Raw genomic sequence first — 18536 nt, 5'->3', positions numbered from 1 at the left:
TTGTTTGTCAAGTTGCCAAACAAATGCTGTTTTTTATAAAAGCGCCCCGTGAAAGTGTGCATGGCACGCCATATGTTGCAGGAAAGCATGTAGTACATGCAATAGGAGAAACTCATTAAAGCAAATGATGCTTACAAACTAAATAAGACATACTGTGTAACAACCAAGTAAAAGGGTCAGTTCACATGGGAGGTTACAAAATGAAGACAAAGCAGTACTGAGGAGGGACTAACAAGTCTATTAACAAATCAGAATCCATCATTTACAAAGGACAATGACACAAGCCAATGACAAATATGGGTAGAGAGTGGGCGGACTTCAAGTACATACTCCAATACAGCATGACTCGCAGAGCAGCGCAGGCGCTGCCCAGGCTCGACCTAAACATGAATTTGATCTTCTGCAATGTGACCGTTGCTCATATAATAACTGTCATTGGGCCGAGCTCACACTATATAAAACTACAACAAAAAATAACCTTCTGTTTTCCTTTACTTTAAGAGTCTGCAAAGGCTGGAACATAATATTGAAAAAGGATTCTTTATACAATAATAAAAAAGTCTGTATTCCTTCTAACATGGCTTTTCTTCCCTTGTTTAGTTTAAGATATCCATCACGGATCATTAAGGTAACTTTAGACCACATTTTAAACTGTTTTCACTTTATGTTTACTGTTTAAACTTTAAAGTATATAGTGATCAGAGGAGAAAATATCAGCGGTAGGGGATCTGCTTCATTTTCTTACCGGCCACGGCATTAAAATACCAGCAATGCCGATTAAAAAATGGCCAGATGGCAAACAGTCAAATCAAGAGTTGTGGCCTTTGGGTCAGTTCATTTTACCTCAGCCATCCGGCCAAAATGTAGTGCTCCTAGTTTTCACCAATCTTTCTGGTTCTATATGCTTTAAATTACATATTTAATCAAGCATTTCTCTAAAAATGAGCCCAATGACACTAGTCAAATGCTTTTTCATGAACGGGCATGATCCGAGAATGTGGGCCCCTTTTTTGGGGGTGCCCGGGCTAAATTTGAAATCCAATCCAACTCTGAACTGAGGTGCAGGTTAGGTGCATAACAACCAATTTTAGGTCTACATAATCCTTAGAAATATAAATCATTCACATCCACAGACAGAGGTGGAATTTATTCCAATTTGTACATAATTCCAGTATGGGTGCAGCCCTGATCGGTCTCCAAAATCGTTATATCATTGCAACCAAAGAGCCAGAGCACTCTCTGGGATTTTCAAATAAACCAACTTGTTGTGGGGAAAAAAGGATCATGTGTTGCATCACCTACACTTTTACACCAATTTGAAATTTGCCCGACCTATATTAGCAATTGGTTCTATTACCAGGGCAAACTGTAATCGCGTCAAGGGCTCCCACTTATCCCTCTTCCTAGGATCCAACCCTCAGAAATGTACCTGTCCCCACTCTTCTATGGACTCATGTTAAGTCAATTTTAATCACCCTATAAAATATGGTCCAAAGTTATATCTTTCCAGCACTTACAATAAGAAACACCAGCTGTATAGAAATCCTTTTAAATATCTAGGCAGGCTACGCTGTATTCATCCCCTGATCTACACAGATTGGCACATTCTCTCTATGTGTAACAAACTCCGATTGAGGATAGCAGCAATATCTGCAGCACTCTCAGGGCCAATACTTTATTTGCAAGTGTCTTGCCAACTAGGTTGACCACAGATGGGGGGCGTGGCCTGCTGAGCAGCGAAATGGCCGCTCTCTGAGTGTGCTCCGCCGTCCGGATAACTATCCTTCAATTATCCTGCACTTCGGGGTGGTGACGAACTGCCCAGACCATCAGAAATAACTGCTGTAGCATCGGCGGAGGACCCTCATACCAGTCCTACCTAAGACAGCTCGGGACTGTGACTAGAGTCCGCGACGGGAGGCGCCGGCGGCGACTGCGGATTCGAAGACGGGAGGCGTGGTGAATAGAGGCCGAGGCTGTCTTGCTGAGCGCGGCCTGTATCTGAGAGGGGAAGCATCGCCTGTGGTAGCTGAAGATTGATCATCTCTGGTAACAGTTGCCCCCCGGGGGTGAACGGCTGTGCCGCGAGCTGTTCCTAGTGCCTGCTGGGACAGACGTCGATACAAAGGCCTGCAGAGGATCGTGACGATGGGCGCCGGACGCCATTAATGTAAGCGGAGCAGTGATCGGGAGGCCCGGAGAGTGCCGCATGTGTGGAAGTGGCGCTGGAGATTTGTAGTGCTGGAGCTGGCTTGTGGTGGAGGCGAGAAGATCGGCAGAGCATAACGGTCAGTGAATGGGGAGGTGTACGGCCGCCATCTTAGGAGCGCAGCTGTGACGGCCTGGGAGAAGAGCGTCGGCGGGGTAGTGCAGGTGCCTAGACGACGGGTGCACATCCAGAGGGGTGCCGAGGGGCAAATACACAACGGCTGGGGGCATCTGGGGCTGCGATGGCGATTCCTGGCAGCCTGGAGGGCATTGGTGGCCGCACTTGTTGCCGGTGCCAGTAGGAGCCACTGCTGACCGAGCTGGAGGAGGCTCCGGGTGCACTAGATACTACGCGGGCACGGCGCTGTTCGCCTCTTTGGGACTTTGCTACTGCACGATTGGGGGCACATGTGGAGCAATTGGGAGACTGTGCCCTCTGCGGAAGCCGAACCGGAGTTGGGACCGCGTGTAGGCTACTGGCGTGGAGGTTGCTGGGTTCTGTGCCGGAGCCATCGAATACCTACCTGCTAAACTGTGTCCGTCGATGGATATTTGCCCGCTTCTTACCATACTTGGATAGGTGCTGCATTGCCAACCCCCCCCGCGTAATAGGTGATTTAGCAGGGCGCTGCTGTAAAGTCCCCCCGAGGGGCCGCTGTGTAATAGGGAGGTGGACCTCGCAGCTTGTTGGAGCTGCGGTTGCCTGTGGGGGAGGCTGGCCGAAGCGGCGGCTCTGTACGGGGTGAACATCAGCTCTACAGCCAACACCTCCCCAATCGAATAACAATCATCGACAGGGGGTGCACTGCCTGAAGTGTGGAACGGAATTGCCACCCAACATTTACTATTGCTGGCTCGGGGGTACCTCTGCTGCTTTTCTCTGCGTGACCTTGTTACGTCCCACCAGAAATGGACAAGCAGGATTCTAAGCAGCCAAAGCTGACCTTCGAACATAAGCGCGCCACGCGGCAGGCGGAATTGGAGCCGGACGCTCCGGCGGAGGAGCAGCGGGATCCCGCGGCGGAAGACCGTGGAGAGGACTTGCGGACACTTATGCTGGAGATGCGATCGAGCCTACGTAACATTGACACTAAATTAGATAATCTATCCTCTCAATTAGACTCTGTGAAATCACAGGTGACAACCCATGAGACGCGGTTGGACACGGAGAACCGTCAGACGGAGTTTCACGAATTCCAAGTTGAAACAAAGGACCAGTTGCTACATATGGACAAGCTGCTCGGCATCATCAGAGCTAAAAATGAGGACTTGGAAGCAAGGTCAAGGCGCAATAACCTTTGCGTTACCGGTATTCCGGAGACAACAGCAATATCAAAAATAGAAACCTACATAACTGACCTGTTGCACGAGCTATTTGATCCACACCTGTCTGCAGTATTTGTGGTGGAAAGGGCTCACAGGTCCCTGGGGCAGAAAACTCCTGTTGGGGCGCCGCCTAGGCCTATTATTGCGAAGCTTCTGAACTATCAAGATCGTGACCTCATCCTACGAATGGCTAGAGAAAAAGGCAGCATTACGCATAAAGGCAATAATATCTAATTTTACCCAGATTTCACTCCAGCTGTCCAGGCGGCGAGACGAGAATTTCTTCCAGCAAAGAGGGTTCTCCTACAGGCGCAGATCCCATACTCTCTCTTATACCCCGCTAAACTGAAAGTATCATATGAGGGAACTGCCCACATATTCACCGACGCTAAATCGGCTTTGAAGTTCACCAAACATGTGGGAGGCAAGAAACTTAAAGAGCCTCGGGGTGGAGCGGAGGCCTCCGGAAGCCAGCTGAGTGACAACGATTAACATGGGTATTGTATTGTGGATGTGTGTGACCTGACAAATTGGTCCGCTGGGATGGGGCCACTTGTGGTGTGCACTTGCACTTCTCCGGACTCTAAGTCACACTGTCTTTTATAGTTTCTTTTTCAGTACATGTGTCTTGGGCGGTTCACATCCCCTGCAGGTTTTCTGGCCACCCTGCCTAATACAGGGTAGTAGCCGGCATAGCTAGACCCCCTTGGGAATGTTCCCTTGCTTGTTTCATGATGGTTGGGGGTTATTAGTTGTGATGGGTATTCTACAACCGGGTTGGGGGGTTGGAGTGGGTGGGGGGGCGGAGGGAAGGGTCTGTTTTTTTGTTCAATGCCAGTACCAATATCATACGATGGGTGTCCGGGGTCCTCTGCATATGGAATGGATTGTGTCGAACTGTTGATTTCCTCTTCTGTAGTATAGCGGGATATGCACAAAGCTGATAAAACGTTAAATTGTCTGACCTGGAATGTTCGGGGGCTGAATGACTATAGGAAGTCATGGCTGGTGCATGCCTACTTAGTACGCCACAATGTGGATATTTGCCTGTTGCAGGAAACACACTTAAATACCACACCATCCCAGCGATTGCGTCATGCTAGGTGGGGGCACGCTCATTCGGCTATATACTCCAACTATGCACGTGGGGTGGCGATACTGGTCAGACGGGGGTTGGATTGGAGGGAGGGGTTGGTCCAAGGTGACCCAGAGGGGCGATATGTCTTGGTGCAGGGACTGGTATGTGGTCTTTCGGTGGTTATTGTGGCTGTTTATGGTCCTAACATAGACTCCCCCACCTTTTTTCACAAGATTTGGGCACAGGTTAGGGCTACTGGTTGCAATACGATTCTCTGGGGGGGAGATTTCAATGCGGTCCTTGATGATACAATGGATAGGAAGGGGGCCGCCCGAGCATTGAACCCGATGGCGAGCACTGCACTACAGGAAATAATAGCGGACGGCGAACTCATTGACATTTGGCGCGGCAGGCATGAGGAGCTGAGGGAGGGTACCTGCATCTCGGCCCACCGCAGCGCTTGGTCCCGTTTAGATTATTGGCTGGTGTCGCGAGAGATAGGCCTGTGGACTGTGGCCGTGGAACATATGCTCCGTACTCTGACCACGCTCCTTGCATGTTGAAATTGTTGATCCCGGGCGGTCCACGCCCGACATTCGCATGGCGCCTCCCACAACATGCTCTACTAGATGATGCTTTTAAGGAGGAGATTAGGAAGGATATTACTGATTATTTTGAACTTAATGCTGGATCGGTAGCCACTGAGACATCCCTATGGGAAGCATTTAAAGTTGTGATTAGAGGCCAGTGTATCGTCCGGCAGGCTGGAGTGTTAAGGGCTATAAGGAGCACCCTTGCATCACTGGAGGCAGATATAAAAGAACTCTAACAAATTTTTTTTGATACTGGCGAGCAGGATAGGGCGGGTCTGCTGAAAACTAAGTTATTGGACTACGCTGAGGAAGCGCAGCGCGAGGTATAATTCTTAGGTAAATATGCGGAGGCTAGACGTTCTGGCGAGGGTGGGAGGCCAGGTAGGGCTTTGGTGGGTATGTTGAGGGCACCGAGATCTGCAACATACATATATGAACTGCGCACGAAATCTGGCGTCCCGGTTAGAGGGCAAGGAGAGATCCTTGGGGCCTTTTCTGATTTTTACTCTAAATTATACACAACTACCCAGGAAACGTGCCCGGAAGGGTTGGACTCCTTTTTGGATTAGATTGCGTTGGTATGGTTTAATAACACACATAGAGAGTACACGGACCTCCCGATCGGTGCCGAGGACGTGGCGCAGGTCATAAAGAGCTTGCCACCCGATAAGGCGCCAGGACCGGATGGCTTAACCACGGCCTTTTATAAGGCATACACTGAGGAGCTGGCACCTAGACTGTTAGCAGTATACGAAGAAGCTCTGGAGACGGGCGTCTTGCCTGCGTCCATGCGTGAGGCTATGATTATCACACTGCTAAAACCAGATAAACCGGCAGATGACTTAGACTCCTACAGGCCCCTTTTCTTGATAAATGTGGATGTGAAGATCCTTGCCAAACTAATTGCGAATCGGGTGCAACCCATGTTGCCTATAATAGCGCTCCCCGATCAATCGGGATTTATCCCAGGGAGATCAACCTCACACAATCTTCGCACGATCTTCTCAGCCTTGCATTATTTACACCCAGATGTTAGGGCAGCGGGGTGTTTTTGAATGCCACCAAGGCCTTCGATACTCTTGAGTGGCCCTATTTATTTACTATACTAGGCAGGATGGGCTTTAGTCCACTCCTCATCAAAAAAATGTGCTTGCTATACACAATGCCCAAAGCCCGGGTGAGGGTAAATGGGCTGGTGTCGGAACCCTTCTCCATTTCGCGGGGCACGAGGCAGGGTTGCCCCCTCTCCCCGCTGTTGTTTGCCATGGCTATGGAGCCTCTGGCTGCCAGAATCAGACAACATCACACGGCAAGAGGTATAGGATTCAGTTCTAGAAATCTCCTTATATCGCTATACGCGGACGATGTGACCCTCTATCTTATCAATCCGGATGAAAACTTAAATCCTGTATTACGTGAATTTGTCCGCTTTGAGGGTCTTGCGGGCATCTCCGTCAATTGGTCAAAGTCGGTGATCTTTCCCCTGACTGAAAACACCGCAAGGGTATCCTCTGAATACCCCCTACGATGGGAGGCAGAAGAGGTGAAATATCTGGGGATATGGATCAGTCGAGATCTTCAAGCGATCTGGAACCGTAACTATGGGAGAGCGACAATGTGGTTGGGAGAAAAGGTGAAGATATGGGCGAAGCTACCCTTGTCCCTCACAGGGCGGATAGCGGTGGCTAAAATGATTATATTACCTAAATTCCTCTACCTATTTGCAAACATACCGATTCCGCTCACATCACATTTTTTTACCACCCTGAGATCCCATCTGGTCGAACTAGCATGGGCAGGCGGAGAGGCGAGGGTGTCTTGGGACATGCTGACGCTGCCTTTAAAACAGGGAGGCCTGGGCGCCCCAGATATGAGGCTATACGCACTTTGCACTCAGGCCAAATTTCTGCATTTTTGGACCCACCCAACTCCCTTTCAGCCACACGTGGCAGTGGAACGGGATGCTGTTGCGCCACTTCCACTAAACGTAGCAATATGTGCCACAGCAAAACGCCCTAGAGGGGATGTGGATACGGCTGGGACACTACAATGGGCATGGGAGGAGTTACGCAAGAGGGCTAGAGTCCCATTGCTTTATGCCCCCTCACTTTCCTTAATCGATAACCCGATGCTGCCGTGTGTGGCGGATGGAGTTGCCAAACATCTAGTGGAAAAAATGCACCTCCATACATTCGCAGACCTCTTCCCCGACAACAAGTTCATGTCCCCCCCGGTGGCAGAGGAGGGCCACGCGGTGCCCTTCTCTGAATTATTTTTGTATCACAGGTTGCGGGCAGCATGCCGTGCGCTCAGCGGGGACTTCCCGGAGGCCCCTTCGACATTCACTGCTTTGGAGAGTGTGGTGGGCTCCCCGTCCCCGCGCAAGTTAGTCACCCGTATCTACCGGCAAATGCAAAACACAGCGCCGGTGATCACACCTAAATCCCTCCAGTATTGAGCTGAGGACCTCCAATCCCCACTGTCCGAGGAACAATGGAACTTCTGCTTTGGGCAGCTCACTGAGCTCTCTCCCAACTATAGCCTACGGTTAATACACTTTAAATACTTACACAGGTTCTACAGAACCCCTATCAGTCTGAAAAGGATGGGACTTCGGGAAACGGATGAGTGCTGGAGATGTAGGTGCTCCCCTGCCTCTTTTTTACACATAGCATGGTCTTGTCCACGGATAGAGCAGATATCCCATCCCCTATACTTGGTATATTGGGATATGTTAGGGATACTCCACCAAAATTGCGCAAGTTGCATGCGCTGCTTCTATTATTCGCTAAAAGGCAAGTTGCGCTGTATTGGGGCAGACGGAGGGTGCCTACGATAAAGGGCTGGCTGGCTGACGTAACATATGGACATACCCAGCTGACCACGTTCTGGGAGTTGATACCGTCAGCATCCCGGCCTCGCGATATCTGGGAGCCGTTTGTGCGATGGGCTCAGGAGCGTCAGGACATGGTGGTAGAGGGGGGGGGGGGGACACCTTGGATGGGTAGCCTCTGGGGTGGGTGGAGGGGGAGCTGGGGGAGTATTTCCGTAAACGGGTGTGACACTCTGATTTCCCTACGCTATGAGCTAGAATACAGTCTACGGCCAATTGTATGGGTTGACGTGGAAAACTATGACTGCTATGATAATTGCCTGAGGGTTTGTGTCTACATGAAACTATGCCAATATGTGTAGCCCCTGTAACTTACGGACTTATTCTAACAATATGCTTTGCCCAATATGGAATTGACAAGACCAATATTGTAATAGGTACACCTCTGTAGGGCACCTGACAACACCACGTATATGACTATGCTACAACAAAAACTGGCTGGTTATGTTGGCTGTATTGTTTATTGAAGATATAACCAATAAAAAATAAAAAACAAATAAAAAAAACTATGTTGACCACAGATAATGGTCAGTAAAAATTAAAATCTGCTGGTTCTACTTTGGGCTTCACAACCATTACAAATCGGCGCTTCTCTTGTGAAACCTAGTATCAATGCCACATCACAAAAATTCAAAACAGACATCTTTTTTTAAATTATATATCTAAGGCACCTAAATTTAACTCAATCAGAAGACCATAAGTGCCTAGAACCTTTCCCCTCTCTCTACCTAGAGCCTTTCCCTTCTCTCTACATGTGGGAGTGTGTTTTCAATACAACTGTAAACTTCTACTGGAATTCCAGTACGGAAGCCCTATATAAAAAGTCTTGCATCAAATCCAGAAACATGGTATGCAGCTGTGTATGGAAGGATTCTAAATTACATTGGAAAACCCCATGAATCACTTTCAGAGTACACACCAGTAAACCTGGTTCATCAATGAGCCACACAATACTATCACAAGTTTTCTCCCTCTGTAACAAAAGAGCTACCATCCTTCCAGATGTATACCCCTCCTTATGGAATTTGTCAGGCGATGTCAATGAATGCCTGTAAAGTGAGTCATAGGAGTCCCCAACTTCTGCTTGTATTAGAATATTAGCACCTCATTCGGGACTCACCACCACCTACCCCACCAACCTCACTATCTCCCTCTCAGTCCAAGAGATGTCACAATCCAATTGCTTTCACACCCCATATACTTTGCTTAAACAGGCATCCCTTGCCACATCTTCAGGGCTTCCCACTTGAGTGCTCTAGATCAGGTAGGCCTTTAACTGATTTCCAGACATGGTCTCCATCTAAGGTTAGAGGAGTGGGAACGTTAAATGATTCCCCCCAAGGGTCTGTTCAAACATATGTCAGAACATACATCACTAATGGCCCAACTAATTAAGACATAATCAATTCTGCTGTAAGTTCTGCATGCCAGAGAGAATGAGAAGACTGGGTGTTAGTGAGCTTGCCTAACAGGAATCCTATGCAGGTGTGCTGCCACCTCCTACAACTTCTTCATATGTCAATATTCAGGACCATGCCTGGAGGTGTGGGGGTCTAATATATACAAAATCATACAGTAATGAATACCATATCACTAGAGCCTTGACACACAATGAACCAACCTGGTATCAACAACAATAAAAATGGGTTCTAATACCACAATGTGGGAAAGCTTTCCACTGCTACCAATGACTTGCTGTTAAACAGACACTGGACAGCAGCAACGAATAATTCTCTTAAAACAGCTAAGCACTGCTTGCTGAAGTAGAAACTGCAATGCAGAGAGGGCACACGAAACACAGTGCAAATAAATGAGTTATGTTTTTGCCCTCTTCCAATGCCAAAACACTAGAGGACCAATTGCAAAGGAGCACTAATTAAAAGAAATTTAGGAAAAATTGCCATATCTCATATTTCAGCATTAGAGAACACATATAAAAAAAAATAACGACATTTAAGGAACCAATCAACAATCTATTGTTGAGATTTATCATAGGCAAAATTGTTAAGTGCTGCAGCATTAGAAAACAAGCATTTACAATACAACGGTCTCGGCATTGTTAAAGTTAGAGCTATTGGCATTGCTCATGACATTATTTTTGTTTATGTTTTTGTTTTTAACACATTTAAAGAAACTGCATTGTTATTTACAATGTCAATAGCTTAATCACTCTCAAATGCGAGACCTATTGCATTTGCACCCACACACACAAAGCCACCCACAGAGCCACTCACAGAGCAACCCACACACAAATAGAGCCACCTACACACACACACACACACACACACGCAGTAGCCCACTGACCTATTTACATTATGTGAACTTTGTGATCTGCATGGTACATGTTCTTTGCTGCAGGCACATTAACACTATGTTCCAACTTTTCTAGGAGTCAAAACTTCCACTAGACAAAACTCCGATCTCTCTCTAGGAAGAACATTAAACATCAATCTTAAGTATATAGTATTAGAAAAATACACTTAGTGATCCTCCTAGGTAATAAAGGCCACGCGAAAACAACTGAAACATTGTGCACAAGTCTGTCGTGAGAGACACTGACAGTTCTGACCTTGTTCAGCTAGTTCAAAGACACTTCATCTGGCCCAGGCCTGTCCACTTGGTGAGTGAGGGAGGAATGCAATCTATCCTGTTGATTTCAGAGGAGTGGCATCCTTACAATTCAAAAGAGTGTCTTTCAATGTCTCGGAGACATACACCTGTGCAAGCAGAACCTGGCGTTGCATATATTGTAATGTTAACCACACAGAGGTCAGTTAGCTGCTGTCATCAGATATGTACTTGGTAGTAAGAAAATGTCAAGGACATTCTCCATAAAACGAGAGTAGTATTATATCTGTGGATGCAATGACAGAAGCAGCAAAATACCAATGGGGCGGCACACTATGCTAAGCAAAGATTTTTAGTTTATGTGTTTTAAGCCACGCCCTTAATTACATTGGCCACGCCGCTATGAGAGACGCCCCAGTTTTTTCATCCCACTTAAACCCCTGGACCTAATGACCACAGCTGCCAACTTTGGGGCTAGTGATTCAGATTCAAGTCATGGCGTCGGTTCAACCCATGTGATTTTGGGCAAATCACATCTTCCAATGTCGGCTGATCATGTGTAATGTAATTAGATGCTCATGTAAATCGATGTGGTGTTTTTGGGCCAAGTTCGCGCTATATCAAACTGTAAACTTGAAAGAAAAGACTAATGAATTCCTTAGTTTGAAAATGCGAGGAAACTGGAAACTAAAATCGATTTTAAAATGTACGACGCATGACAAAACGCTTCTGGTCTCCCCAGCTTCTGTTTCTGACAGGACTAGTGACGAGCGATTTTTAAGACTAACTCAGCCTCCTCCACTGTCTTGAATGGAAGGAATTGGGAAATCTGTTTTGTCCTGCAGCATGGCGGCCGCTACTCGTTTACCAAAAGCCCATTTAGCGTTCTAGTTGTTTATGGGAACTGTGTTCAGAGGACGGAAGACAATGGATTGCCGAATACACTTCCTTGTCGGCAGCTCATGCGAAGAATATTTCCAAGGCAGCTGGTGCGATAGGTAATGAGCAAATACATTTTTCCTGTTTTTTTTCTTCAATAAATCCCCACTTCATTATTCCCAGATTTCTGCATCTACGAGGAATTAGTCCCTCTGTTTTGGCATGGCACTGGTTGGCCGTTTCGGTGTGGGGTCTACTGCATTATTATCTGGAGCAGTTGCTTAGCAATGGTGCCATCGGTCTAATACATTCAAGGAAGATGGCGCTCTCCTACCCCGGTTTCGTATTAAAAGCTCACCTTAGTAGGGGGCAGTGGACCCGTGCAAATGTTAGGTTTGGAGGTTGTAAGTTTTGACATTTATACCGCGATAACCTTGGGGGCCTCAAGGACTGTTTGAAGAAAAAAATTTAAAACCTAAAGAAATCAGTCCCAGCGCCTTACCTGGCGAGAGCCATGAACACCGCCGCCTTTCTCCGAGGTCAAGCAGAAATGCCTCGGAGAAACGCAGCGGCATTTTCAGATTCGGGGGCGTGTTTTTCTTTCTCTCCTCTTGCCATTGGCTGGAATGTTTACATTCCAGAGGAGTGAAAGAAAGTAAAAAACACGCCCCCGAATCCGAAAAAGACGAGGCTCGTTTGGAGAGACAAAGCTCTTCTTCAATGGCTGACCAGCATTTAAGAGGCCTGCCAATGGAGAAGAGGGGGCGGGTTCAAGCCCCTCTTCTGAAAAACGTTAAATCTCGCAAGCGAGACTGCGCAAGCGCAGCCTTTGCTAGCCGAGACCTAAAAAGAATGCGGTGGGTAGTGCTAACTTTTATGGGCAGACAACACAGGCAAGGAGCTTCCAAGAGCCCTATGGTACCATCTCTGGGCAAAAAGTTTTAACAAAAGTCGGGTGATTTCGGTCTTGAAAGGTCATTTAAATCCTCATAATCCAAATCATTTTACCAGGACACGGAAATTGTAAATTTTTATGTAGTAAAAAAAAATTGGGTATTTCGAAGCAACAGGCCTATGAAGCCTGTGCACATATCGTTTGCTCGGTCATATCTACACTGAAAGACAAACAATTGGTGCGAGAATGTCAAAAAGAAGGACACCTAAAATGAGGATAAGGATGTTTTTTATGGCTAGCCCAAGCCGTGCCAAATGATGCAGATAGCTGCACCAACCTTTCAATTGCAAAAGGATCCCAGACTGCAGAGAAGTCACTAATATGTTGGTAATACCCAATGGAGCAGAACGTGCCTCTACTTGAAATAAACAAGGCATGCTCACAGTAGTATCATGAAAAACAAACATCGCATCTTCAATAAAATGGCTTTAGGCAATTTCCATGGTGTCAGGTGATGGGAAAAATTAGCAGATCCCAGAGACAACTGTAAGTTCATCCCCATGGTCATGATGAGAACGTGCTATTATCAGGGACATAAACAAGCGGGAATTACAACATTCCTGGATGACCTTTGCTATTGTTGCTCCTTTATCCTAATTTCAAAGCCCCATAATTGCAGGATCCTTCGTCATTTTAATAGATTTTTTACAGCAGTCCTGCAGCACTACAGGTTATTAGAGCGCTTTCCACAGAATACAATGAAACTACATTTGATTCAGGAAATGTCACATAATTCATGGGTTTTTAACTGTCTTTTAAAATTTTCAAGGGTAGGTTTTGCTCTTACACCAATGGATAAGGAATTTCAAGTGCTAATAAAGGCACTTAAGAAATAATTTGGGCAAATGTGGTTCTCAATTTTGATACCTCTATGCAAGGTCTTTCTGCCTCCAGTGCCTTCGCTCGGTTGAAGAAGGTGGAATGCCTAGATGTGTAAGTTGCTTTTGGTGAATGAACCTGCATCATCATTTGAAGCTTATTCTATCATGAGGCAGCCGGAGAAGATCACGGAGTCTTGTGTTGAATCATCAACGGGCTACCTACATCCTTTTAACTAGATATGAATAAATCTGGATTAAACACTCCTAGAAGCACGACAAGCAATATAAGGTAGAGTGACATAGGTAAAGAAGAAGTTAATCATGGAAACATACAAAAAAGTTGCATCAAGCTTACGTTAATGAGCTTCTGTAAAAAAAGATATAGTGTACTGTGCTGAAGCCACAAATAGGACAGCTCTAGCTTTCTCATGATGAGTGTAAGCTGTTTGGTGAACTCACCACTGGTCCCTAGATTACCTTTAAGTTAGCCCAAGCGAATCAATAAGTTTCCAACATAATTTACCTACAAAAGAGTGTTGGCATGCATTACAGGGTCGGACTGGGGAAAAATTAGGCCCGGACAACAAAATAAAAGTGGTCCATTGATGAATCACATTGCTAAAAAAAATTGGCTATATTTCCATTTGACTGTGGTTTTGACCTTGTAAAGACATGCTGTGTAGGTATTTTGCAAGGTATTGGCGAGTGCATGCCCTTATGGATGCTCCAGGCAAGGTTTGTGGGAATATCATGGACATCAACAGAAAAATCACACCACCAGAAAGACCATAACACAAGGCTACAAACAGACAAAAAACAGCCCACAAACTGACCTGTCAGACCAGAAGCCTGCATGCCAATAAAAAAAAAACTTGTTTAAGTATCAGGCAGCTAAACAAAGTATTTGCATAGGATATTATGCACTTAACTAGACTCCTGCTTTCTTCACACGATTTCCACACTTAAATTACATTTAGCCCTATAAAATACTCCTTAGACGTCACTAAAGAAATCCTCACATTGGGACCCAAGTTGTCCTCTTGCACACCATCGAGGTCCACTAAAACAAAAAGAAACGCTTTTTATGTAGGGCATACTGCAACCGAGATGCCCTCTATTTGACTGGGCGCGGGCATAGACATTGAAATCATTGATAGCCGTGCAATGCCACACACTGACCCTCTTGATGGTACTGGAAGAATGCCAAAAGGCGCTTTATGCTTGAAATAAGGGTGCTGTGAACCAACTCGGTTGTCATCTAACATTCCTGAAACCAAGCATGCAAACCGGTTCTGCTCCTAGCGAGGTGCTCGCCGACACTCGACGCGCTTTCTGTCATGTGTAATTAAGAGTTTTCGTCATAGCACAAGGAGACGACCCAACCATACACAAACCATGCTTTGGTGGAAATGCACCAGGAAATGAATGTTGCCAAGCCGCACTGCTACAGCGTGTTGCCATAGATGCTGCTATTTAATGTATTAGGGCTCTCTTAGTAAACCAGATATCAAAGGCAGAATCGACGGTACGATTATTCAAAAAGGTGACAGTTACCCAGCATACACAGACCCCACCAAAACCACTGCATTGAGGGTTCAACCCGACACATTACTGATCAAAAAAGGCAAGAGGGTGAGCGTACAGGCTAAAATTCTAAGAGGGTGGGTGTGATAAGCAAACGCTAGGATCGGCCAAGATTTGGAGTCACGAGGTAAGAAACGCTGGATACATAAAAGGTTATGCATGTGGATAGTGAACACAAATTGACGTCTGTGCTGGACATCAGGCAACACATAAGCTATGGGTACGCCAAAAGAAGGCGCGTCCACGGCAGGATCCTTTGGCGAGGTGGGCTGAGCAGGAGCAGTCGGTCTTACCTATGCCGGGGGCCACGTAGATGAAATACAGGCAGGAGGAGGAGAGCGAAAAGAAGAAGATGAAGGCGAAGATGGAGCGATTGGACACCCGCAGCAGCCGCCGCAGTAGCAGCATCCTCACGGCCATGGCGGGACAGTCTTGAGAGCGGCAGCGTGGAAACAAAGACCAGAGGGGCGACCAAGGCTGCGGGCTGCGAGCGCTCTCGAGTTAGGGAGAAGGTCTCCGTACTGCTGGCTGGCGCCCGCTCCCCATCACTCGGTGCCTGCCATCCGCAGCCCCCCGCGGCAGCAGCAGCGCCTGACAACCGTACCACGCCTGCCGCTGCCACCCGGCACCGATTGGCTAAGAGAGGAGAACTGACCAGGTGGGCGGAGAAGGCTGCGGAGCCCGGAAAAGCTTTTCACTTCCTGAAACGCTTCCTCTGCGCTGAGGAGGGCGAGGACAAGGCGGGGTCCGGGGGCAGTTCGGTCAGGCACGTCGGCGTGTGACGTCAGGGCAGACACGCATATTGTGACAGCAAAAAAAGGCGAGGTGGTGTCCCGGTAAGGTGCAGAGGGTGCACTGCCTGTCCTCTGCTACCGGTTGGCTCCTCATAAGTGGGGAAGTTCACGCAGCGGCCGCGGAGCCTTGTGCGAGCATGGAAAGCGGGGCAGCATTCTGTCGCTCATGTGTTTCCGGAGGATCTGTTCACAGCGTCCAATATTACGCATTTGGAGAGGTTTCCCAAATCTACAGTTGACCGCTTCTGACATCTTTTCCCGCTAGTTTGACCTTCTGAATAACGGCGTAAAATGCGCAAGTTTCTCATATTACTAGTGTACGTTCCTTTTTTCTTTTTTTTTCTTTATCGCTTTCGTACTTAGTTGAGTTTCGACGTTGCGAGTCCTGTGTGGCTATACAGTCAGCATACTGTGATCTAATGATTAGCGTTGAAGCCAGGATTTAAATTGGATTAAAAAGGTGGGGAGTCGGCGTTGCCTATAATGCGTAATTGGAAATTCTGTCCAAGTGGCTTGGTCTATGAATTAAGGGATGTGGCTTAAAATACATAAACTAAACTAGTATGCTTTACATTATCTCATATCCTGATTTGGATATGACTGGGTCCAAACTGGGGTGGCGTGGTAAGCAAAAGAAAATGGATTAAACCCAGATCTTTATGAATGGAGGTGAATGTTTGCATTGTTCAGCATTCCGTCCATCATTTGTTTCTTTTGCTCACATAGCCTCCTGGCTGACTAGTATTAGGGTGCTTCTCAATGGGTGCTTTGTTGAAGCTAGATATGTCTTACCGCAACCAAACACGTACCTTAAACAAGAATGACCTATTGGCTTTGCCAGCTCTTGCTAGCAGATAAATGAACACCAATACTTTGTTATAAATCACTAGTTTTGAAAATGTTTCATTTGTTGAAATCGGAGACTGTGAACTAAAATTTACCAAGGCCTGTGGACGGGATAGTGCATTCAGAGTTTCTCAGATTCTCCCATTCACACCTTTCATCTGCAGTCTGACTGTGTGAGACACTGATGCCTTTTTTCTTACTACAACTTTCTGAAATCCTCCATCTGCATATCTCATTTTTCTCACAATTACCATTGGCTTATATGTGATTAAGATCTCTGTGTTGTACAGAGAGGCCAAGGATTGGATGTGCATGTCGTCTGAACCAGTGCTTTAAATGGGGAAAAAATAAGTGCAGATACTCATTAAAATGAGCTAGAGGTGTAATGAGGGGGCGGGCTAAGGGTAAGACATGAGGAAACTTAACAACTTCTATATTAGTTGCAGCACATACCAAAACACATGAGAAATGTGTTTATATAAACAAAGCAGTTTAACTCATTACACAAAATGAAAAAGAAATGCGATAATAAGTTAACATTTCCTGTTTTTTGCAATAGTTACACCTTCTTAATGTCATACTGTTAATTGCTGTTTGGCACAATACTATATATTTTTGAGCACGCGAGTAGGAAGAGACTGAAAATACCCTCACGTCGCACCAAAGCTCTTATGGCACCAAGCAAATGAAGCAACTCATTATGACCCTCCCCAGAAGATATCTCTTGTCTCTTCCATCAATCTATCCTTTCATTTACCTGCTGATGTCCACCATTTAACCTTTACATGCTATCGTCTATTCAGTCTTTCATCAATCATTCAGTTTTTCACCATTCCGTCTATCCACCCTTCATATCTAAACCTATCCACCCATCCATCTCCAAACCTATCCATTCATCCTTTCACTCATCCATCTCTTTATCCACCCTTTCCCTCATCCATCAATCCTTACGCTCATCCATCAACCCTTTCACTCCTTTATTCCAACCACCCTTACACTCAATCCCTCCTTTCACTCATCCATCACCCACCCTTTCATCCATCCTCCCTACCTTTCATTCATCCATCCAATCTTTCACTTATCCACCCATCATCCACCCTTTTATCCAATAATCCACCCTCTTTCACCCATGCATGCTTTCACTCATCCATCCATCTATTCATCCATCCATCTATACATCCACCCTTGCTCACTCATCCATCCACTCACTCACCCATCAACCCACCAACCCTCCCTTATTATTTATTAATCTTTGTCACCGTTCAGACATGTACAAACAAAGTGCCACACAGTTTCTTTAAAATACCACCTGAGAATGTCTTTATTCTCTCTCTCACTTTTCTCTTACAAAAACAGGCATACAAATGCAGGCAAACACACAAACATAAGCAGACACACAAAAGACTCGGGTATGATTAAAGCCATGTTATACTCTTCACCTACCATGGCTTTTTGAATTGCCACCAGGGCCGGACTGGCTGTAGCCTGATTGCCACTGCCAGGGGACTGCCATGATTCCTGTGTTTGCTCAAATGCACAGGATAGTGTGAATGTGATTAACAGTGTAAAGAGGACGTTCTCCCACGAAGAAAATCGCACCCTCCCGGCCCTCCGCTGTAGCTTTTTTTAATAATACTTCTTTCAATCACAGTTTTGGCCAATTTTGTAAATAATTCTGTTACAAATTTCATTTAAATCATCTTGTGGTTATGCAGCACTAATGTTGACTTCACATTGTACTTAGCATACATCTTCACATTGCTTTAGCACAAACCCCGATTCCAAAATCAGGAGTATCACTCTTTGTAATCCAAGCGCTTGATACCATCGTGTGTATAAACTCATTCAAAAAAACAAAGTACAACGATGTACTGCTCCAGTAACACCTAGTTACCGGTAAACAATGGTGCCTTAATGTCACAATCATGCGTTCAAGTTCCTGACCACGTGAAATGATGTTCATAATACGAGTGGCTCAGCAGCCACAAGGG

The 18536-nt window shown here is 46.2% G+C and overlaps 1 protein-coding gene across 1 annotated transcript in view; it reads right to left on the bottom strand.

Annotated features, from left to right (window-relative positions):
• The window catches only part of LOC146831406 (beta-1,4-galactosyltransferase 6-like), a 211954-nt gene extending 196419 nt beyond the window's left edge, over window positions 1-15535 (bottom strand). The window contains exon 1 of the mRNA XM_085605707.1: window positions 15199-15535. Coding sequence (XP_085461833.1) covers window positions 15199-15325 — 127 coding nt within the window. The 5' untranslated portion in view covers window positions 15326-15535. The remainder of the gene's footprint in view (window positions 1-15198) is intronic.
• Window positions 15536-18536: the final 3001 nt, after the last annotated feature.

Source organism: Triturus cristatus, chromosome 5_1 (assembly GCF_964204655.1).
Source record: "Triturus cristatus chromosome 5_1, aTriCri1.1, whole genome shotgun sequence".
In the NCBI taxonomy this organism is placed as follows: domain Eukaryota; kingdom Metazoa; phylum Chordata; class Amphibia; order Caudata; family Salamandridae; genus Triturus; species Triturus cristatus.
This window is presented reverse-complemented; position numbering and strand designations above follow the sequence as displayed.